At 47.9% G+C, this 23,878-nt stretch overlaps 8 protein-coding genes and 2 non-coding genes across 11 annotated transcripts; 5 read left to right on the plus strand and 5 right to left on the minus strand.

The window, feature by feature from the left end:
- Window positions 1-350: 350 nt before the first annotated feature.
- On the plus strand, window positions 351-4,100 carry FOXG_22461 (uncharacterized protein; the record flags this gene model as incomplete). The annotated part of the gene is made up of 1 exon (XM_018402868.1): window positions 351-4,100. The coding sequence occupies one exon, from the start codon at window positions 351-353 to the stop codon at window positions 4,098-4,100; it is 3,750 nt and encodes a 1,249-aa protein (XP_018257102.1).
- A 42-nt stretch (window positions 4,101-4,142) lies between these two features.
- FOXG_16509 (uncharacterized protein) lies at window positions 4,143-5,671 on the minus strand. Of its 2 annotated transcripts, XM_018396525.1 has the most exons (4): window positions 5,243-5,671; window positions 5,130-5,197; window positions 4,699-5,084; window positions 4,143-4,649 (listed from the first exon to the last, which is right to left on the minus strand). In XM_018396525.1, exons 1-4 carry the CDS (start codon window positions 5,481-5,483, stop codon window positions 4,250-4,252), a joined length of 1,095 nt encoding a protein of 364 aa, XP_018257103.1. In that variant the 5' UTR covers window positions 5,484-5,671; the 3' UTR covers window positions 4,143-4,249. The 2 variants fall into 2 exon arrangements, with proteins under 2 accessions (XP_018257103.1, XP_018257104.1); XM_018396526.1 differs by lacking the exon at window positions 5,243-5,671 and having other exon boundaries at window positions 5,130-5,226.
- Window positions 5,672-7,004: 1,333 nt separating this feature from the next.
- Window positions 7,005-7,076, plus strand: FOXG_22462. The gene has a single exon. It is a non-coding gene; the product is annotated as a tRNA-Pro (tRNA).
- Window positions 7,077-8,177: 1,101 nt separating this feature from the next.
- Window positions 8,178-10,102, minus strand: FOXG_16510 (uncharacterized protein). The gene is made up of 2 exons (XM_018396527.1): window positions 9,628-10,102; window positions 8,178-9,584 (listed from the first exon to the last, which is right to left on the minus strand). Exons 1-2 carry the CDS (start codon window positions 9,965-9,967, stop codon window positions 8,320-8,322), a joined length of 1,605 nt encoding a protein of 534 aa, XP_018257105.1. The 5' UTR covers window positions 9,968-10,102; the 3' UTR covers window positions 8,178-8,319.
- Window positions 10,103-11,663: 1,561 nt separating this feature from the next.
- Window positions 11,664-11,779, minus strand: FOXG_22463. The gene has a single exon (XR_001936442.1). It is a non-coding gene; the product is annotated as a 5S ribosomal RNA (ribosomal RNA).
- A 318-nt stretch (window positions 11,780-12,097) lies between these two features.
- Window positions 12,098-14,496, minus strand: FOXG_22464 (uncharacterized protein; the record flags this gene model as incomplete). The annotated part of the gene is made up of 10 exons (XM_018402869.1): window positions 12,098-12,220; window positions 12,275-12,910; window positions 12,960-13,094; window positions 13,141-13,284; window positions 13,336-13,466; window positions 13,521-13,743; window positions 13,811-13,912; window positions 13,966-14,008; window positions 14,061-14,081; window positions 14,135-14,496. The coding sequence occupies 10 exons, from the start codon at window positions 14,494-14,496 to the stop codon at window positions 12,098-12,100; spliced, it is 1,920 nt and encodes a 639-aa protein (XP_018257106.1).
- Window positions 14,497-15,790: 1,294 nt separating this feature from the next.
- Window positions 15,791-16,407, plus strand: FOXG_22465 (uncharacterized protein; the record flags this gene model as incomplete). Its single annotated transcript, XM_018402870.1, has 2 exons — window positions 15,791-16,029; window positions 16,074-16,407. 2 exons carry the CDS (start codon window positions 15,791-15,793, stop codon window positions 16,405-16,407), a joined length of 573 nt encoding a protein of 190 aa, XP_018257107.1.
- Window positions 16,408-16,608: 201 nt separating this feature from the next.
- FOXG_22466 (uncharacterized protein) lies at window positions 16,609-17,730 on the plus strand (the record flags this gene model as incomplete). Its single annotated transcript, XM_018402871.1, has 4 exons — window positions 16,609-16,781; window positions 16,842-16,884; window positions 16,906-17,556; window positions 17,611-17,730. The coding sequence occupies 4 exons, from the start codon at window positions 16,609-16,611 to the stop codon at window positions 17,728-17,730; spliced, it is 987 nt and encodes a 328-aa protein (XP_018257108.1).
- Window positions 17,731-17,772: 42 nt separating this feature from the next.
- On the minus strand, window positions 17,773-18,895 carry FOXG_16513 (uncharacterized protein; the record flags this gene model as incomplete). The annotated part of the gene is made up of 2 exons (XM_018396528.1): window positions 17,773-18,693; window positions 18,740-18,895. The coding sequence occupies 2 exons, from the start codon at window positions 18,893-18,895 to the stop codon at window positions 17,773-17,775; spliced, it is 1,077 nt and encodes a 358-aa protein (XP_018257109.1).
- A 1,665-nt stretch (window positions 18,896-20,560) lies between these two features.
- Window positions 20,561-23,058, plus strand: FOXG_16514 (uncharacterized protein). The gene is made up of 4 exons (XM_018396529.1): window positions 20,561-20,986; window positions 21,039-21,077; window positions 21,133-21,715; window positions 21,771-23,058. The coding sequence occupies exons 1-4, from the start codon at window positions 20,619-20,621 to the stop codon at window positions 22,896-22,898; spliced, it is 2,118 nt and encodes a 705-aa protein (XP_018257110.1). The 5' UTR covers window positions 20,561-20,618; the 3' UTR covers window positions 22,899-23,058.
- Window positions 23,059-23,878: the final 820 nt, after the last annotated feature.

Below are 23,878 nucleotides of genomic sequence, written 5' to 3' on the forward strand. Positions count from 1 at the left end.
CTCTAAAGGCATCGCCTCCTTCAGCATCGGAGTCGCTGCTTATTTAGTCATAGGGTTGTGAAACACAGATCTGGGTAGTTTGAGTCAATAAATACCACAATGGGAGGGTTCTACGACATGTCAATATCCTCTTCCACGTTCTTTTCGTAATATATCAATATATCAATCTCTCACCATATTCAATGGCTGCCCCAACCCCAGACAGCGCTCCAGAGAGATCGCATCTTCTCTTTGAACAGAGCCCTACCGAGGATGAGCCTTTTCCTGACAATACCGCCAAAGGAACATCTACGTCAAACACCGATAAGCAAACAAAACCGCCATTTTGGCTAAGCAAGTATGCATTGCTCATGTTTTGTGCTATTTTCATCACCCTGGCCGCCTCTCTTATTGTTCTCAAGTGCGTCTCTGACGCTCAGGATGGTTTCTTGCTCAACTTCTCCTCCAGCGAGTATACTTGGACTTATGGCCCAACGGCCATCCTTGTCATCGTCCTGAGTCTCTGGAGACGGGCCGATTATTATTTTAAATCAGCTGAACCTTGGAGAGAACTTCAATCTGGGCCTGTGCTTGCATCCAAGTCTTTGCTTCTCGATTATGTTGCGCCCTTCCAGCCATTCAGCGCATACCACGCTATCAGAATTGGCCATTACCGAGTCGTTGCGACAATCTTGTCCTTTTTCCTCCTCAAAGGCATTATCCTTATCTCCACTACCCTCTTTTCCGTTCAATCATCCCTCCACCATCAATTGTTCAACATCACATACCGAGATGTTTTCGACGCAGAGAAAGCTTGGACCTCTCCGGCTTTCTACTCAACCTTGCAATTTGAAGACTGTGTCTTCTTCAACGGGGGCTCCGATCAGGGCATCTGGAACTATCTCGCACACCTAAACAATGCCGCGGCAAATGATTCTACTTGGAAAACTGTTGGTGGAAGAGTGACGCAGAGATTCACCCCGCCACAATCGGTGTTCAACCTAACGGTACTCGAAGCTCCCGTTGATGTTTTTGTTCCACATGTCGCCTGCGAAGATGCCACTTTATCTATCGACTTTGATGTTCGTAGGAGTCGTGTGGAGTACTCTTGGACCTCAGACACTTGCTCTACAGGAAGGCATGATGCTTATCTTTGTCCTGATCATAGGGCTTCGGATTACAACATTACGACCTGCGGAGAAACGCCCCGAGCATACAGTCTTCATCGTGCAAACTGTTCAACGAGTCTTACACATGATGGTGATGCTGAGTATCGCCGGTCAGATGATTTAGAGGACCATGACATTCGATACGCGATTACAGTCGCGCAGTACACGATTGATATGGATGTCGCGGAGCATAACGTCTCCCAAGCCATAAGCCTCGTCAATCATTCGGCTGTTATATGCAAGATTGGGTATAATATTGTGTCAGGTTCCGCAACTCTAGATGTGCTTTCCGGGGACGTCTCGTTGAATCCTGTGGAGATGAATGGCGGAAGACAGTTGAAGAATTTGACCAACTCATCCCTGGCAGAAATGCTCATAACAAATCTTGACACTTCGTCGACGGCTCTCGTTGTTGATAAGGATGTACCTATCATGACAGTCGAGCCTGGTGTCATTGACATGGGCTGTGGCGCTGGCGATGCATTTGCTCAGCTAATCGCTGTAAAACTTGGGGAACACTTCAAGTCTAGCATTCTCTGGCAGCCCTTTGTACTCAGAAATATTTCCATTGACATTCTAGAAGGGCTGCTTGACGAGTTTGCTCGAGAGTCATTGCTAGTGAACAAACTAACAAATGGCACCGCCAAAGGCTTGGTAAGCGAATCTCGGCTTCATATGCGGGCTCTAGCTGTTTGTACTATGGCTGCAGGCTTCTCAGTATTGGCGGCAATCTGCTTACTGATGCTCATTTTCTCTACCGAGAGTCTCTGGATCCCTTCTATGTGCGGTTCAATCGCTGGCCATGCCGCTATATTAATCAACAGTCCATCGCTGCATGATTTGCTACGGAGCGAGGGGCAGTCAAGCGAAAAGGAGCTAGCTGATAGCTTGAAAGACACTACATTCAAGACTGCTGCTAATTCTCCCGGGAATCTTGGTGTTGAAACTACTGAGGAAAGCCCCTTGCTGAGCGATAAGTCCGACCAAAAGAGCTTAAAGGATAGGAAATCCTGGACCCCGATATCTGGGCGGCGTTGGTTCGTCGTCGCAACACTGGCATTTCCTTTGTTGGCCATAGGAGGTCTTGAACTCTTACAGCAACTGTCGAACAAGAGGCAAGGTCTTGTTGATATGCATAGGACCGACTCAACCTCCATTTCATACACTATACGCATAGCTTCGACGGCTACTGTCTTTGCCATAGCCACGTTGGTCAACAGCCTAGACTTCACTATAACAGCCTTTGCTCCTTATAGCAGTCTTCGGGGAGGCAATTCACCACCTGAAAGAAGCATTTTGTTTCATTTGCTCTCTGTGTCTCCATTCCTGATCTTCTTCAAGTCATTGAGGGCTTGTCATTTTGGCCCCGCCGCTTCCAACATCTCCTCTCTCTTGAGCAGCTTTCTCACAATTATCGTATCTGGTCTATGGACTCTCACTGGTCCTGTCACTTTAGAGGGACCATTTTCTGCCATGGTGGGAAATTGGCGGTCTACATGGCCTGTTAGGGCTGTTGACGATGGCGGGGCAGCAATGATTCTCAATCTGGTTCGATATGGTGGTGCCAACACGTCCTCTAGCATTTGGCAAGATTTGGTGCTACCACATGTCAGCCTTACCTCATCTACTCCCATATCTGATGATATATACCGATCTGCCAACTACACATACGCCATAGGAGGGTTACGGCCACTACTTGACTGCTCCGTAGCTCCACAAGAGAATCTGACAATGACAATGTGGAGGGACGTTGGCTGTCGTCTTGTAGGCAATGACGAGGAGCAGGACTGTTCGTTCAAGCGCACAAGAGTAACCCTTCGTCGTCCAGAAGGCTGTGAAGGCCATGATACACACGGCACCTTCTCATTTGGCACTGTGACGGAGGGAAGGGGTGCTTTTGAGGCCCCGAGGTGGGTTGGTAGGTTCCTGGATCTGAACGCAATTCTGACTGGTTCCAATGCCTCTTGTCCGACGATCGGGGTGCTCTTTGGACAGATGGGAAGCAACGATACATCCGATTGGAACATGACAGCTTTAGTATGCACTCAGGGACTTGAACAAGTCCCTGTAACCGTCACATACACGGGCAATCCGTCCCTCAGAGAGATTAATGAGCGACATCCACCGAAGCTGGAATTAGAAAAGGCATGGCGATGGGTCAATGGTACCTCAAAGTCCAAAGCATTCGGATACCAGCCTGGACGCTTTCTCGACGCCGATCTAACGCCGTTTCCAATTGATGAACCTGATACCAGGACGTTTGATGAAGACGACGACCCCTTTTTTGATCACCTACTGCATGGTCCTAATAGAATAAAAAGGGAGAGTCTCCTTGGGCCAAGCAACACTGAGAAGTTGATTCGCGCTGTCCAAAGAGACTACAGTGAATACATGAGACACGTAATTGATCTCAACTTTCGTGCAAATAGCAGCAACGCTCATGACGATCTCATCTCCGCCGAAGCTTTGCCGAACGCGAGGCCATCATCAGTCGCTACCGAGATAACTGGGACGACATCGGCACAAGTCACTCGTCTCGCCATTCACACGACTTCAAAGCTCCTACTACAAATTCTCCTAGGTTTAATGGCCCTCCTCAGTTTAGCGAGCTATCTTCTTGTAAAGATAGACGGAACACTTCCGCGCAATCCGTGTAGTATTGCGAGTACCATGGCATTCCTGGCTGGATCTCAGCTATGCGATCGAGATGCTGGTATTATACCGCAAGGAGCTGAGTACATGACTGATGGACAGCTGAAGGAGGCTTTTGATGGCTGGGTGTTTAGTCTTGGGTGGTGGCAGAAAGAAGAATCTTCGGTGGAGTCAGAAGAGCCGAATGATGGTGAGAGTACATTGGGAGACAGAGATGTTCCAGATGAGGCACAGGAAGGTCAAAGGACTCCTGGCAGATTTGGTATCGATGTTGGGCGAGCGAATGTTTCCAAGTTCTAATTGGGAGACAGACAACGGGATACTGGAACCGATAGAATACATCGGACACCAAACTAATTCTTGAAATCTTCACATATAAATGCTAAAGATATAAAGTTAATGTCGCTTCTATATATTCAGCGCAAAGCAAAAACTCAATTGGTATCACTTCAAACATTGCTTCGCCTCATCGCCTCGGGTATCTCAGTAATGACCTGCTGAACATCCGTTTTGACATAAATCTGTCTTCCAGCCTCACTTCCCTGTCCACTATGCATACTTCCCTCACCACCAACTATCTGACTTCTCAGCGCAATCTCATCATCAAATCGTAGTCTGTTTCCTTTTCCTCCGTTAGAGATGGTTGGGAAACTTGATCTGCTTTTGCTACCGCCTTTGCGGCGCAGGTATCGCAAAAACGACTTGAAGCTGGGGAGGCAGGCTGAGACTATGCCCATTGATGGCTCGACGGAGGACCATATGGCTACGGTACCCATGGCCCAAGTGTTGTCGGCGGCTTTGGAGAAGACGTCTAGATAGTATACGCGTACAGCACTGGCGATGCAGACTCTGTGACGTGTCAGTAATATTCTTCAGACAACCAGTCGTTGCGACTTACAAGCCTCCAAGCGCCAAGATGCCAAACACAGCACCCTTCTTCTCTCTACTCATTTGAAGTTTGAGTACCTCAGGTACCGGGATCAATAGCACAATGACGTTGGTGAAGAGGTTGATAATGGCCAGAATGACAAAGAAATGGCCAACATCGATGCATGATCCCTCAGTCCCTTTGAACTGTGTCCAGTAATGGCTCAAAGGTGTACAGCAAAATAGCATGGTGAACAGGAATATCACGGGATATGATGCCACCAAAAAAGTGCCAAACCAAAAGGCGATCTTGAATGAGAGGCCACCCCGACTGAATATTCGTCGGTAGAAGAGCAGGATCGATACTTTTGTTGTGAAGACGGATATTGCAAAGAGGTAAGTGTATATGTATGAGAGCTAATAACATTAGTATGAGAAAGTCAATACATGGCGCTGACGAACCTTGGAGACCTCAACCATCTGATCTATTGTGAGTGCCCAGACATGCTTACCAGCGCCAGCTTGGCCAACTGACAATATTAGTAATTATCAATTGAAAGAACCAATTGACTTACCAACTACTACCATGGCCCCAGTAGCAGCCACAAACACCCACGATACAATAATCGCATAGTCATCAAGACTCAAACCATAAACCTGCTGCGTGCGAATCACAAGGCGTCCCGCCAAAAACAAAGCAGACATAAGCAACAAGGTAAGAACAACAGCAGCATTCTTGGCCTCACTATTAGCCGACAGATTTATCCCCTCAGGCGGTGGGCCAAAGGCAGCAACTACCAAAGGGTCAACATCCATTGTGCATAGTCTTTTACCAGAAACTCCCCAGGACCTAAAATGAGCGAGACATGGGGGCTTTTAACAGCTACGGCAATGCAAATCATTATACAAATCCTAACAGAATAAACCTCGTGATTAGCGGTGGGACATATTCGTTGCATTCTCCATATTATACAGCGGGCTCGGCTACCATTATCAGGGGGTCAACTCGTCCGAAACGAGGCGGGTCGCCAGGGATGTTTTTGAACCTCGTGTTGCGAGCGAGAGTCTTGGTATCTATTTAAGTTTCGGATTATGCATAGTTTTAGGGAATGTGATGACGACGTCACCGTTTTTATTCTGGGCATTCCGCCTCTTTTTGTCAAGGTTGAGGCTATTGATGGTAAGGTTGAAGGATATGACCGTGAAGAATCAGGTGGTGCCGGTATTACCGTCTTGTCCTTGAATTGCCGTGTTTCATCTTGACTACCCCTAGCACAGCTACATTGGGAAACTCCAACGTGCGACTGACTCGAGTATTTTCTTAACGTTACATCCGCGACCTTGCGTATAACGGCGCTGCAGTTCTTATCAACCAAACCCCAATCAAGATCCTTGTCTCGGCAACGTGGCTTGTGTCATTTCTGTCCCCAATATCCACAATTGGATTGAGATTCTGCACCTTCTCTTCTTGAAACAGACAAGTCTTAGCAATGAATAGGTATGGAGTTCGTCGCAATTGCCGCGGTGATAAACTGGGGTTTGCTGCCGGCGTCCCGCAGAGCCTTGACGAACGTATGCAAGGATGTGAACATGGTGGACCAATCGGTAGACGGCATTTCATAACTGATAACGGGCTTCAAACCATTCGAGTTAAAGATCAACGCCAAGATTAAAGACCTTAGTAGAGTTTGTCTCATCTTGGCGGGTGGCGCGCTCCCCGAAAGTATATGCAAGAGATATTAACGTTGAATACTACGGTGGCAGAGCTGCACCGCAGTTTTCTCGATTGGGCTATTCGTGACGCCTGATCTACGCTATAATGTCTGGATCTATAACTTTGTGTTTAAGCGAAGGTTAATCGGGAAGGTGCTTTTGTGTGTGATTTGAACTGGAGGGACATAAATGCTGCTTCCAGGTTTGAGGAAGTCATCAGGTGATGAGGATTGTTTGTGAGAGATGTGATCGGTGACTAAAATAGTGGTCCTAATAGTAACTGCCGAGTGATCTTTGACATATGCAGTGGCCAAGAGGTGCAGCTTTTGTGATAGATGACTCGCGATAGAGGATGCATATGATATGGTGTTGACCCTGATGGCGAAATACAAATTCTTGGCGTGCCGCTTGGTCCAGAGCTCGGGAAGCCGCGGGTATCGTGTTTCAACGGGAACGAGACTTTACGAGCAGCTAGATTCGGTCTCAGGGCTGTGTCTGGCATGGAGTACAGGGAGTTCCACGTGGAGTTTCCTGTGCTGATGATGCTGCTGTTGTGAAAACGACCAGACTGGGCGGGCTATATAGTTTTTATTTTGAAGCCGCTTGTTAACAATTACTAAAATCGGCTTCATGGTCTAGAGGTATGATTCTCGCTTTGGGTGCGAGAGGTCCCGGGTTCAATCCCCGGTGGAGCCCGTTCTTTTTCATGTTCTTACGAATTTGTCTTTTTGGTTGATTACTGCTCCAATGCCGTTTGAAGAATGATATATTTCTTTCCCTTTCATTTCTCTTTCTGCATTTCTAGTGGGGTCCATTGACCTATTTGTTGTAAGCAGAAGGAGACATAACAAGAGACTATTATACCTTCTACGTCTCTGCTAACAACAAAGGATGTTGTGCGTGCATGCGAATTAGTTACTGGACTAGACCGCTCACACAGCCTTAATATGCTTTTTTGTTGACACTTGGCGAGGTGCCTTACTGGATCAAACTTCAGTTAGCGTTTGACTTTGAGGTGCAGGCCAGTAAGAGTGAGTTCCAGCGGCGATAACTTCACCAAACAAATATGCAAGATGCATTATTCACCTCTGGCAGAATCCCTTGAACCAAAATGCTGTTAGCCCTACAAGGAGAACCTTTTCAATAAGTTAGACTCAAAGGGAAATAAACTTTGTGTCGTCTTGGAGATAAAATACTGGTTTCTGACTTTGCTGACCCGATTAACATTTCATCAATTCATGAGCCAGAACTCGTTCTCTCAGACTCACATCAACTTTTTCCAAGGCTCGCCTACTTCTCTCTTAATATTTCTCACACACAATGATCTCTCGATACACAGACCGTGGTTCAACCGCCGGGTTGCACATCCCAGCACGACCAGTCAGCACCGACTGCTATGTAACACCATTGAACGCACCCCTACGACGAGGACGTTTCACTCTCGTGCAGCCACCAAAGTCTCTCAGAGAATGGACAGATCGGAGGGGCAAACCAGTTCCATATGAAAAATCGTCTACACGTTTTGTTTGATCGTTTGGATCATTTAGACGATCGCAATAGGCCATGGTCGAAAGAGGATGCTAAGATTGGATATGGTCGTTTGATGATCTCTGATTGGTAAGTCAAGAATTCAAAACACCTCTCAGTGAGCAAGATTACTCATAACCTTTTACAAGACGGCGCGGAAGGTGGTTGCATAATGGGCGCACGAGGTGAAGATCACGCTGGCCCTTCGACCGACATCGGCCTGATGTCATGGATATTGAACGAGACGAAGGGCCGAAGGCAAATACGATACATGGGTCAGAATTTGGATTACGGTATTACAAATTATCAATTTTGGAGTGGTATAATGATAAATACAACGCTGTCCCAACCATTGCCATTAACCCAATATCCCAATTTGTCCCTGTGCCCTCAATCCCAAATCATCATTTCCCTAACACATCATAAGCCCGTGAATCCTCATCGTAAAGAACGTAAAGAAGATGGCGCTGATGAAAAGGCAAATCATTGCCAGCGCCGTAACAACCGTTGACCTTCCATCGCACCCATTCGGCGCAACACTCAGTCCACCCTCCTCCAAAGAAGCAAGTTTCCTCTCCAAACCCGCCCGATACTCAATCTCCTCATCCCTCTGCGCATAAACATACGAAACAACACTCTCGTCAGTAAAATGATCAGACGGCTTAACATCCCTGTCCAGCACAAAAATCTCATCCTCCAGAAACTTCTTCACACCCTCCTTCCAAGGCGTCTTCTTAATAAACAGATTAATCATCTTCGTACAACCAGCAATAGCGTTCCTCGCTCCAATCATCTCATTAAACGTGGTAACATCCCTCGGCGCAGGATCTTGTTCACCGTCTTTATCATCGTAGTGGGAATGGCGATCACCGTCTTGGTCGTTGTATGTGTGGAAGCAAAGAATAGAGCCCCAGTCGCCGTAGGTGTCGGGCTTGAAGCGTATGTAGCCTGCTGTGTCGCGCTCGATCAGGTCGGACGGGTTGCGTAGACGGCGCTGCGTGTGGCCTAGGGCGTAGGAGTCGGAGATCATGTGGAGACAGATGCCGAATGCGCGTTTGCGGATGTTGGCGTCTTTATATTTTGGTGTTGTGGCGAGGATTAGATCGCGGAGGGTGTCGGATTTTGAGGGGACGGTTTCTTTGGTGAAGAAGCCGGGTAGAACGTCGTCGAGGGTGTCATCTTCGGAAATGCCTTGATCACCGCATGCAAGCTTGTACATGACCTCCATCCACGTAAGGATGTTCTTGCGCGTCTTCTGCGGTTTCTCGCCCATCACTGAGCCCATACCGTGAAAGAACTGAAGATCTCCCATGTGCGATCGCTTGGTCATGCATTTCTCATCGCCAAACTTGAAAGCATTTAGCCACTCGACACCTAAGCCAAACATGCGATTGTCTTCGGTGACGTCCTCGAAGAGTAGACAAGACGGATCGTCGTTCCAGACTACGCCGCGGAAAAACTCCCATTGCTTGTCGTTGATGTTGTTGTAGACTGTTCCGCGGGGGAAAGTCATGTCGGACTCGATAAATGCTGCTACGACGATGCTTTCGTGAACGGGGAATTTTATGTCCATTTTCGTGGGGAATGAGACGCCGACGCCGATGTCATAGTTTGCTCGGAAGTCATCGTTCTTGGTGGCCAAAGACTTTTTAGAATCCATTCGGATCGTTACATTCGCTAATCTGTCAGCACACTCACGATAACAAGACTCAAAACATACCAGTCAAAGGACTCCCCCGCTCTTGAACATCCGTAACATCAATCTCAAAGACCCTCGAGCAATCTTTCGCCTTGACATGGTTCTTTGAGAGCGGCATAGCAGGACACTCAAACTCGAGCGTGAAATTCCTCCATCCTTGACCATATCTCGCTTCATACGTGACCCATGCTTTCGAACCTCCCCAGCTCGGTTGCGCGAGGTAAATGGTCTGTTGAGTTCCCGCTTCAATCACATTGAGGGGCTGACGTAATGGCCAATTCCCGCTCTCGAGGCCGGAGTCTTCGAGGAGGAGATCCTCTGAGGATTCGTTGTTTATGCGGACGTGGCAGGAAAAGTCCATCGAGTTATTTGCGATGGTGTTGTTTTGGTGATAAGGTGATGAGTTTATGGGGATGAGAGGGTTTGGCGATGGAGGCGCAAAGTGAGTGATGACTCTGCAGGCGAATTTGAGATCGTGATGCGAACCTTGGCGATTGACGATGACGTCGTTCTTTTTAGACGCGTCTGACGTGAAAGCCTGCAGCGGGGCTTTTGCCACTGGCCAATCAGAGTCGGATACGGTGACGCGGGACAGGGATTGCTGCCTCAGCCCTGAAGATCTACGATAAGCCTTGTCTGCATGAATTCAGTAATGCGAAAAGGTAACGCTTTAGTGAACTTGCTCTCCTGAACATTTCCATAATTTTTAATGCATTACGACTTGAAATGTCATAAACTAGATTACTTGCAGTCATTATTTCAAGCTTGTAATCATACTACACATTCTATAGCGATTAATCTGCTAGATATCGGAAGTTGCTGCAGGGTAACGAATGCCTGGTTAACACTCAAGCACAGTAAGCGCGGGGTAAGATTAATCCGGGGTTCTCCTTGGTGTGACCCTTGCCGTGGAGTCAACTTGGGAGAAGCACGCATTTGTCGACCATGGCAGTTCATCAGCAACAGTCTCTCAAGACGTGCATCACGATGCGACACACGATCTCCTATGCCAAGGCTTGATGCCGTCGAATCAGCCACCAGCACGCGACCGCTCGAAATGCCCTCCCCAAATCGTACGCGCTGAGGCTTGAATGATTGAGGGTTGCTTGGAAACCTCCTCCACGTCCTACCCGCCTCGTCGACCGATATCTTTTGCTCTTGACGCTTGCTTCATCTGCGTTGCTGCTTCTCGCCCAATCGTCTTGCGCCACCAGGTCAGCGCAAGCCATCGCCCGCCGGCCCTTAGCATTGCGGGACGGAGCATTCCGCGCAGATCGACGGAATGCTCTGAACGAGTCCGCCACCGACTGGTTCCTTCCAGTATGCGCAAACACACCAACAGCGGCAGATGCACGGCGCGACAATAGCCCTTTGGTATTACACCAAACTGTGCTATGGCGTTGTCATGAGGTCGCAATAGGCGGGAACTCATTGTGGTCGATATGAAGCATCACATTTACTTGCTAAACCACTTTGAAGGTCAAGACATTGCGGTATACGCGAAGCGATCATCTTCGTCCATTGACCATGCTATCCCCTACCTTGTGCATGCTCTCCATCGCAATCGGCGACATTATCCTTTTGACCGAACACACTACGATTTGCCTACTCTAGCACCAACCCCATGAGATGCTAGGATAACACCTGCACGCGTATATGGGATGCGAACGAAACGCTGCCTACCTAAACCCAAAACGCCGCTTACGCTTCGTTCGCACCAATCTTCCACCTGGCGTCGCCGTCGTTGAACGCATGAGACCTATCGCAATCAAGGATACGTCTTGCTGCGGTACCTTTAGACAGGCATTCAAAGCGTGACCACTCGATACCATAGCATCCTGGAACATCTCCGCAATTGACTCACCTCCGTGATTACTCTGTAGCGACATTCTGTTCTCGATTCGTTTCTCGAAAGCCTATTATGCTCTATCTCTCCTGTAATATCCGAGTTTCAGCATCCCTCTAACCGCGACATCATCCTCACATCAACTATCACCGTCCCACTCAGGGTCCACCAAAAAGAATAGCGCCTCTTCTACTTGTCGAGACAGGCAAAAAACATACAACAGCGGGGATTCGCTGGTCGTCACCGACCCAACTACTAATCCGCCGGTTAGTGGCTTGACTATGGGAGAGCGGACGGGATCCCGTATTTTCCACTACCTTTGGTCGTATGTGCTAGATGAAGGTAACATTGGGGGCTATGTAGATGCATTGTAGACACCTAACCCATCTGCCATGACATGAAGGCTATGGCAACTTTGCGTGGAACAGCTTGCTTAGTCGTGGCCAAGACTTCCACCGAGCCGGAGTGAATCGCAAGTGAACCAATTAACATAATGTCAAGGTCTATTCATATCTCCTTTTATAATCATGATGATGTTTCCGCCAGACGGTCTGTTGATGTACCAGAATATCTCCAGTGCTCGAACCACAAGGTATGCAAGCCCATCCCCACCCTCTGGCTACATCCATCCTAGACTCTGAAAGCTCACCCAAAGATTCCGTCATGAGCTGGTTTGAACTCAACATGAGGCCGATTCACCACCGACTCTGGGACTTTAATCGGAGTATCCTCTGTAATTCCCTCCAAGATCAGCGCACTCATGCCCAACTGTCCCCCATTAGTAAGTGAGCCGTGGATGCCCGCCTGGGAACATGAACTTACAGCAAAATATCTCAGCTTGGCAGCATGAATTATTGTCGCTTGCTGCGATGTCACCTTGAATCTCAAGACACTCCAGCCAAGCGCTGGTAAGTCATGCACAATGACCAACGCCGGATCTTGCAAGTTCAGCGACTTGCTGTCACTGTCAATTGCATCTTGAACTGTATTTCCCGGGAACCTCTGCTGCCCACGCGAACCCAGGAACCACGACGGATCCCCGTGCTTGTAGAGTGGAATCGTCTCATTGATCTGATTCTCAATGATGAGGTCGACGACAGAACCCAGAGGAAGATTGCCGATGATAGGCTTGACGAGTGTTTCGTTGGGTGCATGGAACAAGAGAGGGAGCATCGAGCCGTGGTACAGCTGCCATGGCTTCTCATTGAGGAAGTATTCTGGGGCATACTTTTCTGTCTTTGATCGCTGAGACCCTGCTGATAGTCTGAACGTGAAGTCTGCTTTGCCTAGATGTTGTTTGCCCGCTGATGGTGGTGGTTGCGGGGGATAAGGTGGGAGTAGTTGACCTTCTGCTGTGCTGCAGTTGGGCTGCGTGCCGCCGTCGGGAAGAACGCAGACTAGACCTGGCGCTACTGAAGGGAGCGCCATGGGCTCGCCATATTGGGGCAAACGCTTCGCCTGTGGCAGTTAGCCATATTTGGGTACATCACTACGTGCTTACACATACAGGATATCTGAGAACAGCATAGCCATGGAGGTTCTGCAGCACACTGGTTGAAGAAATGCGAATAGCATAGTCACCTGGCTCAGCATCGAGACGGACCAGAATCGTCACTCGGCTTGCACTTGGAATATGCAAAACCTGCCCAACATCAGTTGAATTCGCAATCGAGAAAGAATGGACCTACATCTGCCTCTTCAGGCACGATAAAGCCGGCATTGTTAGCCACGACAATCATCTTGTGATGGTCAATAGACACTTTGACGGAATGCTCAAAACCGATGTTCATCAGATTCAGCATCATGTACTTCCGACCTTGGGTTTCGATAACCTTTCGTAATGGTAAGTCGACGTACGATATGTCCAGAAAAGGGGATTATACCTCGTAGTCTGCCAAGCTTTGCTTACAGGTCTCGTCTGGCAGGCCTGGGGGCTGAATGCAGCCCTTTTGATCAAGTTTCTGCCCCTTGATATGATCATACTCTGGCTGACGGCAATGCACACGCCCCTTTCCTAAGGTTGTGCGATTAGCTCGTTGTTAACAAAGCAAAGTTGTTGCATACATACCGTTCACCAGAATGGAATCATAGCAGTAGTACTCTGAACCTTCGGCTCTCATTCGAAGTAGCTTCCAAACTGTGTCGCGATGTTGATGGCTCTGAATGATAAGGTGTTGGATCTCGCGTTCCGCCTGGTTGATTTGGCGCAGCTCAAGAGTGTCGTTTGTGATTAGGTGATATGGTCTAGGGCGGTCTGGTGAAGGTGCTATGTAAAGAGCTCCAGCAAGTCCCTTGCGAGAAATGTCAGTCATTGTTGTGAATAAGAGCCATAGCGGGCTCGTGAGTTGTCTGACTTACGTCGGCCGAAGCTGTCGTGGTATGATCGATGAACCAGTTCAGCCCCCATGATCCTGATGTGTCGTATGCGTTGGTCCAATTACTCCTTGGAAGAGTTGGAAACTACAATATGTTACCGACAGCTACACAGAAGTCCCATCAAGGTCGACGATTACCTCAGATAGTACCGCTGTTCCATCGTTCCAGGAACCAACAGTCCTACCGAGAGTTGAGCTAGTTGATGTCATGAGTATTTGGAAACGTAACTTACTCTTTGTGCCCAATTCCGGATCTCGAAGTATCTTGTTAGCCAGACGTCTCCTGGTCAAGAAGCTGATGACATACAAGTGGATTGAGGACTGCACGTAAATATCGCTTGTGACGGACAACTTGACAATATCACCTTCATCAGCATAAATAATTGGACATGGTGTTTGGCCATTGCAAGTGAACATGACTCTCCACCGACCACCATCTGGATTCATCCATCTTACACCTGTTTCCAGACAATAGCTACGAATCAAAGCGTGAGGCTTCTCAGTTGGGGCATTCCATTCAGGCCAGTATGATAATACTGGATGGAGATTGTCGTGCCAGAACAGAAGAATGATCGTAAAGGCAGTCAGGACAGCAAGAAATAGCCAGACGTTCCAGGAAGTCGAGCGAAATTGCTTCGTCTCTGTGAGGGCGGTCTGTTTGGAGCTCATCTTGCAAGAAAGTTGTACAACAAGCCAGTGATTCTAGCCAAGCATGAACAGATCTTTTGATAGCAAATTCGCAGGCAATGATACACAAAGAATATGCCGAAGTATTGGTGCCTGATCGACACTCTCACCTCGGTTGGTCTTCATCTGCGGCCGCTACCAAATCCTAAATTTCATCATCGACAGTCTGTACGTTGTATACACTGTGTCCGGATTCTGATGAGTAATGCTTGCTGAAATCATCGAAATTCACTTGCCGATTAAAGTCGGAGATAGTACCTCGATACAGAAGAGATCTGTCTCGCGAGCCCACAAGTTAAACTTCTAAGCCCTGCCCATAGTGGGTTCTGCGTCTGAAACGTGGATTGGTGCGATAATCGAGTACCTGAGCAGACCTATGCTACAAATAGTTTAAAGCATATTCTTAGTCCTTGTTTCCTTGGTTATAAGCCAGGTTATCTTGACCAAGCTCGTTCATGAACGAGTGAGCGAGTCGCTTTCCAAGGCTTACAAGTTGGCTGAGGAGGGGACTATGGAGAAGCTGTTGTAACTACCGAGTATTGCGATCAACCCTATTACTGTTCTGAGAGGAAATTTTGAGTCAGGGCAACGCGTCAGATAGCACGGACTAGGGGACCAAAGGAGATGCCGATTGCGAGATCTGCGAGCCTTGATGTTACAGAGTTTAGTACCGAGCATCGAAGATAGCGAGAAGGCTTTACTGTCTAGAGAGAAGAGTAGTCACAAGGCAAAGAAAAAATCTTGGATTGCCACTATGAGACATGGAATAACTAATATTTCGTGCAGATAGGACAGAATACTGGATCCGGAAACACTATAAACTAGACCCAGATTCTCCAAGAACACTCATTGCCGCTCCAGATAGAAGCAAGAGATCATAAACTCTCGGTAGAACGTATCAGCAGGTTCGCAATAGACCTTGTCATTCGACAATGAACCCCGTCTTTCGACTCCACAGCTTTTGGTCTCCTCTCCGCATCCTCCAACCGCGGAGCGCCATCAGATCGTCACCTTAGTACACCAGAGCCGATAGGAGTGGAGATGAGGCTGCAGTGCCGGGCGTCAGCGAGGAAGATGGCACATCTCCTTATTCTTGGAATCGGCACTTTTTAGTCTAGTTTGGTCTTCACCAAGACTATTTCGCTGCAGAGTATGGGGCCGATACCAACGTAGCTCTCCTATATGGTATTGCTGCTCTAGTTCTAAGTAGACGAGCCCCCGGGGGCCAGCGACTGCCTGCGAACCTACTTGTAATCATTTCTCCTCAGACTCTGCAATGACGACACCTAGAATACTAAGCTTTGTTTTCCTTCTCTTGCTGTTCAGCTGTTTTGCGAACTGCCTGCGTCGGTATAACTTCACTGTAACTAGCCAATGGAGTGCTGCTGATGGTCATGGCCGACCTGTCTTTGCCATCAATGGGCAGACTCCTGGCCCGCTAGTTACAGCTGAAGAGGGCGAAGAGATTGAAGTCTTCGTGGACAATCAGCTGGCTACAAAGACTACTATGCACTGGTAAGCTTTGCCGAGACCTGATGACGCGGTAGCTAATATGTTAGGCACGGTGTGTATCAAGTCGATAGACCATGGAATGACGGCGTACCTGGAGTCACACAGTACTCGATCCAACCCCGCGATAATTACACATATAGATTCACTGTTCAGCAGCAGTACGGAAGTTATTTCTACCACGGCCATTTTGGTCCCGCTTTTGCGGATGGACAAAGAGGGCCTATTTGGATATCACCAGCATCATGGCGTCCACGGCCTTACAAATCCATCTCATCATCCTCGAGCGACATCAAGGGCATGCAGCGTGCGGAAGCAAACCCGAGACATATTGTCATCAGCGCCTGGAACGCTGAACCGATGGACATACTACTTATCATGTAAAGGGACACGAATATAGTTCCCTGGTGCAGCAATTCCATCGTCTTGAATGGAAAAGGCAGAACATACTACCATTCGAAACAAGACATTGAAGACTCTGGTGGACCTGGTAGAAATGATCTAGGCTGTTTGCTCCAGGATAGGCAGGACATATACGCCAATCCACAGAGTTGCAAAGCTACTAACGGGGAGCTTGAGGTCATTATGGCTGAGGAGGGCGAAGAATGGGTTTGGATCAACTTCATCCATTCTGGGGCACATCATGAACTACAGATCAGTATCGACGAGCATGAGTTCTATGTAGTTGCTGCAGATGGAGAGATTGTTCATCCTCAAAAAGTCCATGCTGCCAACTGTAATCTTGGAGAGCACATCAGGTAAGACCCCCATTTGCAAACGCACGCTATAACTCAACTGGAAGTCTGACAACTTTATAGTATACTGGTGCATTTGAACCAGAAGCCAGGCGATTGTGGATGCGTCCATAGGTTCTGATAACAGAGCGGGTGTGCGGTAGACACCTTCCAGATCTGGGGTATTCTCCACTATAGCTCAAAAGTTAATGACTCGTCTGGCTTTGTTGTACCTAATACCAAACCTTGGGTCCACCTCAACGGCACTTTAGTGTCATCGTCATTGACAGCCATGGATGAGACAAAGCTGGCCCCTTTTCCTGAGAGACCACCCCCTCGCACTACGGATAGCACTTTGAGGCTCTCTGTGAACATGACTGGACCGGCTGCATGGTCGCTGGGGCTGGGATCTCACCAGGCGTTTCGCCAGCAACTGCCCCCGTTGCTCTGGGAGGATGAGTCTCGAGGTGATACCACATTTGGAGGTCATGGATCTCTCCTGAACGGATCTGTTGTAGATATTATCTTTGAGAATGGAGCCAACGTCACGACTCAACACCCATTCCACAAACATAACCATAAGGCTTGGATCATTGGTTATGGGCATGGTGGCTTCCCCTGGGCAACCATCGAAGAAGCTATCGATGAGGGCGCCGGGAAGTTCTTTAACTTTGAAGATCCTCCGATTCGAGACGGATGTAGGCTTGGGAATGCTACAGGCGACTGGACTGTTATACGGTATCAGATTACTTTCCCTGCAGCCAGCATGCTGCACTGTCATATGATTCACCATTTTGGGGTAAGTCGGTATTGCCCCTCACACTTAATCGCTGGATTAGCTAACATCCCGAAGGCTGGGCAGCAATTGGTTCTTCTTGAAGGCGTTGAGTCAATGGCCAAGATTCCTCAGGAGGTCAAGAACAAAGTTCATGCGGATTTCGTACCAGATCTTCGATATGGTCCATTAGATTAGCAAAATGAATCACAACAGCCACTACTACCTAAAAGAAAATCTTCACATGTCCCGTAGATTAATTTTCTCGCCCAACCTGGTCGCTACAATCCGCCCAACTTCCTTCAACGACGCAGCCCCAATCATCTCTAACACACTAACCTGCAATCCAAAGACTTGGCCAAACCATCGCCGCAACTCAATCGCAGTAAGTGAATCAAGCCCCATCTCGGATAATTCGAGGTCGGGATCAACAGGTGCATCTGGTCTGAGAAGAAGCTCGTTGACCTTTGTACCGATCTCCATAGATAGAAAATCAATAGACTCTTCTTTTGCAAGTGTTTCAATGGCATCTCCTTCACTGACGCTCTGGAGAAAGAACTTGAGTTGACTACTACCGCCTCGCGTGTCGGCTTGGTCTCCTGTTGAAAGGTTGTGATATGCGCCCAATCGACGATCACGACGCCAATTGGTAGGATTCTTGGGATCGTCGAGGTGAAGATGAGATCTCAAGCCCATAATAATATGGCCATTGTTCTTCCATGGCGACAGCTCACCTGACGAGAGATTCTCGAAACTATCGCTGGTAGAGCTCCGGCCGCCTGGTGTCGAGATAAACTGTGAAGCCTCTACACTTTCGAGGAACTCCTTTTCTCTCACAAGGTGGAGGCCCTGGCGTTTAGAGCTGAGAAGTGATGACAGATTCTCTGCCAAGTATCCGATGTCTTCGATACTACGTATTGAGAGTACAAATGCGGGAAGACCGAGAGAGTGTCTATTCTGGCAAAATGATTCGATGAATGTGCATCCAGCTTTGTAGTTGCCCTGGCCAGACTGATAAGCAACCGTGACTATGGAGCTTGCTAACCAGAAGTGATCCAGTGGCTGGCCATGAAGCGCTCGGTGAAGGTTCCAGGTACCATTCACTTTGGGCTCGCTAGCATCCTTCCAATATTTCCACGTCATATCCAGAAGAGGAGAGTCCTATACTGGTCAGTCGATTGCTTTATTGTCTGCATTGGCAACTTACCATTTGCACCATGAAAAAGTGAAAGACACCTCTGATGGGACAGGGGGCCTTTTTGATGGCATCTTCGACATCCTCCAGATTGTTGACACTCCCCTTGACTGTAATGACACTGTATCCCATGGCTCCAAGTCCTGCAGAGAACTTGCTCTCTGCCATGCCGCTCCTTGAGAGAAACACCAGATGCTTGGCCCTGCATTCCACTAGCCAAACCGCCAAAGCTTTACCGAGACCTCCGAAGCCGCCAACAAGAAAGTAAGAAGCAAGAGGATTAGAAACTAATGCTCTGAGTATTAGCATTGGCATCGAGGTACGATGGATCTGCCGGCATTTCAAGAACCACCTTCCCCATGTGTTGATTATCTTGGATGAAGCGAATTACTCGGGTAATACTGACAGCAAGTCATTTATAGTTCATGGATAAAAACATCGCATCTGATAAATATGGCTTTAGAGGCCTCAGAACTAATATCGGCTAATAAGATTCACTGTCGGAGTTCAGTGATTTGATCTCTTTCAGCCCTAGGATACTCTGCCACCAATCTAGATGCTCACGGATTCCCTTCTAGCCTTGATCCTGGGCCAGCGTTGTTTAACCTGAGCATTTGGGAGAGCAAAAGTAAGTCAACAAGGAAACGTAGGACTACAGTTTATTTCGCGTTCAGCTCCCGGTAACTAAAGCACGTGGTACAGACCCATATACGCCAAGGGACTGGTCCAATGATATCTATAATCACATTGGAGCAAACTTGACCCTATCGAATTAGCAATAGAGACATATTGCACTTAGACTAGTTACATGCTCTTCAAGGTTGTTGTAAGTATGGTAAATTTTAGAATAGGCCTCGTGTTACAATAGTCAATTGATTGTTATCTGCTCACCCTGATAGATTCGATTAATTAAAATATGTGCCCGGCAACTCTGGACTTGACATAGCCAAATTCTATATCATTTAAAATCTCAGGAGTCAAGGCCAATTGTACTGAAAAGCATTTCCATCCTGGGGAATGAATACATTCCGCTTTGAGATGGACTAATGCTGAGATCGGGCTGAGGAACTGGAAGTTAGGCTAACAGGCAGTGCTTTAGGTAAAATAGGCTACACGCCCTAGTAGTTCCACTTTTGGAAATACTTAGATCAAGCACCGCCACCGTGCTTTAGTTTCCAACTGGGCCGAGGCGTTCCTTTCAATAATCTTTCATTGGTATCAGAAGTGAGGAACTGTAGTGAACCGCCGCCCCAGACCGTCGACAGCTGGCTTCGCCTCACAACTGCACGAGAAATCTTGAGGATATACTCAACGAGGTGTTGAGAGTGAATCAGGATCCTTGAACGTAATGTTTTTAATCGGCGTACGGCATACTGGAACTGCGCCCAAAACATCTAGCTTGGTCAGGGATCTAAGTACTTAGATAGATAATGTTGATGAAAGTATTGCTTATGTATAGAAAGAAAATGGTTACCAGCTGCGCCTCGGCCAACTTCATGGGACAGCAGGTTGCTTCGCCGTATCCATAAGTTGCGCAATACAACGTGGCCGGAGGACCTTCCACATATGGAACTAACTCCACAATTTACACCCTATCAGCCTTACTAGCCAACAGCTGAGACACCATGTTATGCAGTTGGTTGATAAGTTGCATGGGTCAACCAACAGATGGTCAAAGCGGACAAGTAAAAGAGACAACAGAAAATGACCAGTCCCTGGGAAGCTAGGAGAAAACTTCTACAACGGAATTAGCGCCGAATCATTCGCTGTACGAGCGAGGGATCAAGGCTGATTAGCTGCTCTATATATAGCCGTGTGGTTCTTCACATGTAACCTCTTTCGCCTTCGATATTCCCTCATGCCAGTATACTCTCCCCGCTTCTAGCACAATATGACTTGGGATCGATATGAACTTGGCCAAAAGAACATTTTCTACGATGAAAAGAGACCCCTGATCCCGGTCAACGTGTTCCCTCCGCACGTAGAGCGCGTACGGAGACTAATCACGGACCTTTCTTGTGTAGTCAACGGGGAAGGCTTGGTCAATAAGAATGGGCTTATTTCCGATGATAAGTTGAAACCTTTACTATATGGCCCGGATCCAGATCCTGCCCTAGTTGCGGCGCAGAAGACTCTGAGCAAGGCGCACAGTCTCGTCAACGGTGGCTACAAAGAAGAGAGGTGGCAGGCTTTCTACGAAGCGGACTTTTTCGAGAGACTTGCCGGTTCTCTTTCATCATCCAAAGATGATACTAGACGGTAAACTTGTTGTAAAATTCATTTAGGCATTAGAGCTGATTGTAAACTCAAGCGTGTCGTACAACAAATATTATTACGACGCAGTTACGAGGTATGCAGACTTTCGCCTCTATTTTATCCACCAGGACGCTAACACAGTCGTCAAGAGAAACCAATGGGCTCTGGGACCTGTTTAAAAAAGACAAGGAGGCCGGAATAGGGCCATTTGAGAGCCTTAGTTGCCCTAAACCGGACCAAGCTTTCTTCCTTCCCATTTATCACAACCGTCATCCGGCCGGCATTCCTACTGTGGTAGACCCCAATGCTAGACAGTGGAATAGGGCTCAAGAGATATCAGCCATGGAACCGTTTACATGGTCAACACTTCAAAAATTACACGAATTTGGCCTCCAACCAGCACCTTCTCGCCTTTTTGAAAAACCGCCACTGGAAGCCAATCTCAAATGCTACCCTTGGCTTGTAGTCGAACACAAGAGAGAGGAGCAGCCCGTGCGAGATGTGTGTTGCCAGGCCGCTAATGCTGCAGCGTGCGCAATTGGTTTGATTAGGCACACAGCTCAGTATGCTGTAAAGCTGCCGAAACATGCGCACATCCCCCCCATGCCCGTCATCACTACTATCGGACCTAGCGTCACAGTGTGGATCATGTATTATGCCACAGATTTCGACGCCCCGTGCGGCCACCGAGAAACCACAGAGGTAACAGTGAAGAGACGCAAAGAGGGATGTGTAAGTCTATCTATCTGTTTGGATTACCCATGTTCTCTAGCTGACTTTAATTGAGATTATGCGCGTTATTTGGAACGGTGAAATGACCAAGCTTGCTGACGTTGTTATGTTCCAAATGGTCCTTGACAACGCGCATACCTGGGCCACACGAGCTTTTAAACCTTTGATGTCTTCGTACATTGAACAGTGGCAGCATGTATTCGATGAATCAACTGTCAGCTTAACTTCTGGTCATAGTCCGTTCTTCCTGTCAAAGAAACGTCGCGAAAAGACAGTTGAGCAGCGACGAGCCATTCTTCCGATAGTCCAAGGCCTGTTAGATGACCGAGCCTCCTTGGAACTTGATGAAATGGCCAATACGAAGGTGACTCCTTTATTTCTAGGCTTACTGATGCATCAAATCTGCTCGTCGGAGAAGGAGTTTATAACTAGTGAAGTTGATAGAGTCGTTTCTCAGAAATTAGAGGGGCTGTCCATGAAGGGATTGGCAGCTGGTAAGCGGTATAGTTCCCGAGGAGGAGAGAATGCCCAATCTCAGTCACACTCTGATTCCTATTCTAACTACCAGGAATCGATTTTCGGGTCGCGTCAAACCAGTCAATACTTGCAACTTGACGACGATGACCCGAACGACTCCGACTACAGGCCGTCACAAGATTCTTCAGCTTCTGTTCAAACGACATCCTTTCTGGCTCTTGAGCCTCCTCATTCAAATACTGCAGGTGTCTTTCCTTCAGACTATCCGTTTTCTTTCCATAGTTTGAGGGGTATTTCAAAAGGTTCGGAAGTCCAGCCATCAGCATCGAAAGCAGATCGCCTCTTCAATAGCCCCGACGAAGATGGACGGGGAACCCCATCTATCTCTGGCGGCCAGGTTACTCCAAAGCCGACCCGCTCACCGCTGCTCTCTATACTTATGTCTGGAGGTTCAGGTTCGCTAGCTGGAAATGTGTCTCGAGAGATATCTAAGGGAACAACACCTTCTGGGTCACCGGTCTTCACTGACCGATCACCACCTGAAAGGCGGGGATTGTCTCCCGGACGACAATTTGGCCAGCCGAATCCTTCACAGCCTCCTAGTCCCCTGGAAGAGGCTAGCGAGAAGAGGCAATTTGAGGATGCAGGTCAAGATGAGAGCGACTACATTGATTTGACAAGAGACAGCCAGGAAAGTGCTTCGTAAGCTTGGGCTTAGCGAGAAAGACACCATGTAGTTATACAGGTTTTACAGGTTAGAAAATCGTTGATTAAATGGCATTGTTTCAATCATGATACATACTCAAATGGTCCGGATTATGGGTGGTAAGTATTCATTAAAAATCACATATCCGATCCCTCCGATCCCTCCGATCCTTCTGAGTTGTCTCATGCCTCCAGTTGGTGAAACTTTACACAGTGTCTGCTGAAACAGTAGTTGGGGGAAGGGGGCTGTGTTTTTAACGACTGATGGAAGGCTGAAGGTGAGTCCATTGTTATTTTTATTACAGTGTGGCGTATAAATCATCACGTGGCTACTTAGATATAGTTATGTAACAGCTATGGCATACTAAGATGTTTATCTACCTCGCTATTTCCCCCAGAGACATCTGGGTCGTCTTTTTTATTACCTCCGTTTTGATGCCTGTTGGCTAAGCCAGTTTCGATATTTAATAAAGTGAGGCTGACAGGGCTCGAGGTGTTTAATTCCCTGATACTTCGATAATGCAACATAGGGTCAATCTTTCTCGTAAACAGCAGTTTTTCTCTATCGACAACCGGCGAACCGATGAGTGTTGAGGTATCGACAAACCCAAAGTGAGGAAGCCGATGGAGTCGTGCTATGGCATGAGCATCGAGAAGATGAGAAGAGGCATTGTCGTGATCGAGGGGCCTGAACCAAATACCCGTCGCGCGGAATGCGATATTGCCGTGTGCATAAACCTCCACGCATGGCAAAACTCTAAATCGTCTCCATGCTCTGGCGTCCAGGATATCTGCCCCTACACTGATTTCTATCTCTTCAATGACTGAATGACTGTAGGTAAAGCAAGCTCAGGTACATTTCGTGCCAGGCCTCGAGCCTCCGACAGTATGAGTAGCCGAGATTCAGCATCTATGTTAGCTGGATGTAGAGTGAAATGGGAGCGACTCTGTGACTCGATGATGGTGATCTTGGCGTGGACA

This window comes from Fusarium oxysporum, chromosome 11 (assembly GCF_000149955.1).
Source record: "Fusarium oxysporum f. sp. lycopersici 4287 chromosome 11, whole genome shotgun sequence".
NCBI classification, from domain to species: domain Eukaryota; kingdom Fungi; phylum Ascomycota; class Sordariomycetes; order Hypocreales; family Nectriaceae; genus Fusarium; species Fusarium oxysporum.

What these genes read in the sequence shown, in the direction of transcription:
- FOXG_16510 (XM_018396527.1), bottom strand. Translation starts at nt 9,967, where the DNA reads ATGGACTTTTCCTGCCACGTCCGCATAAACAACGAATCCTCAGAGGAT. An exon ending in GCGGGGGAGTCCTTTGACTG is followed by an intron (nt 9,585 to 9,627) that starts GTATGTTTTGAG and finishes CTGACAGATTAG; the next exon opens with CGAATGTAACGATCCGAATG.
- FOXG_16514 (XM_018396529.1), top strand. Translation starts at nt 20,619, where the DNA reads ATGACTTGGGATCGATATGAACTTGGCCAAAAGAACATTTTCTACGAT. An exon ending in TCCAAAGATGATACTAGACG is followed by an intron (nt 20,987 to 21,038) that starts GTAAACTTGTTG and finishes TGTAAACTCAAG; the next exon opens with CGTGTCGTACAACAAATATT. An exon ending in TATTACGACGCAGTTACGAG is followed by an intron (nt 21,078 to 21,132) that starts GTATGCAGACTT and finishes ACAGTCGTCAAG; the next exon opens with AGAAACCAATGGGCTCTGGG.
- FOXG_16509 (XM_018396525.1), bottom strand. Translation starts at nt 5,483, where the DNA reads ATGGATGTTGACCCTTTGGTAGTTGCTGCCTTTGGCCCACCGCCTGAG. An exon ending in TGGGGCCATGGTAGTAGTTG is followed by an intron (nt 5,198 to 5,242) that starts GTAAGTCAATTG and finishes TAATATTGTCAG; the next exon opens with TTGGCCAAGCTGGCGCTGGT. An exon ending in AGATGGTTGAGGTCTCCAAG is followed by an intron (nt 5,085 to 5,129) that starts GTTCGTCAGCGC and finishes TAATGTTATTAG; the next exon opens with CTCTCATACATATACACTTA.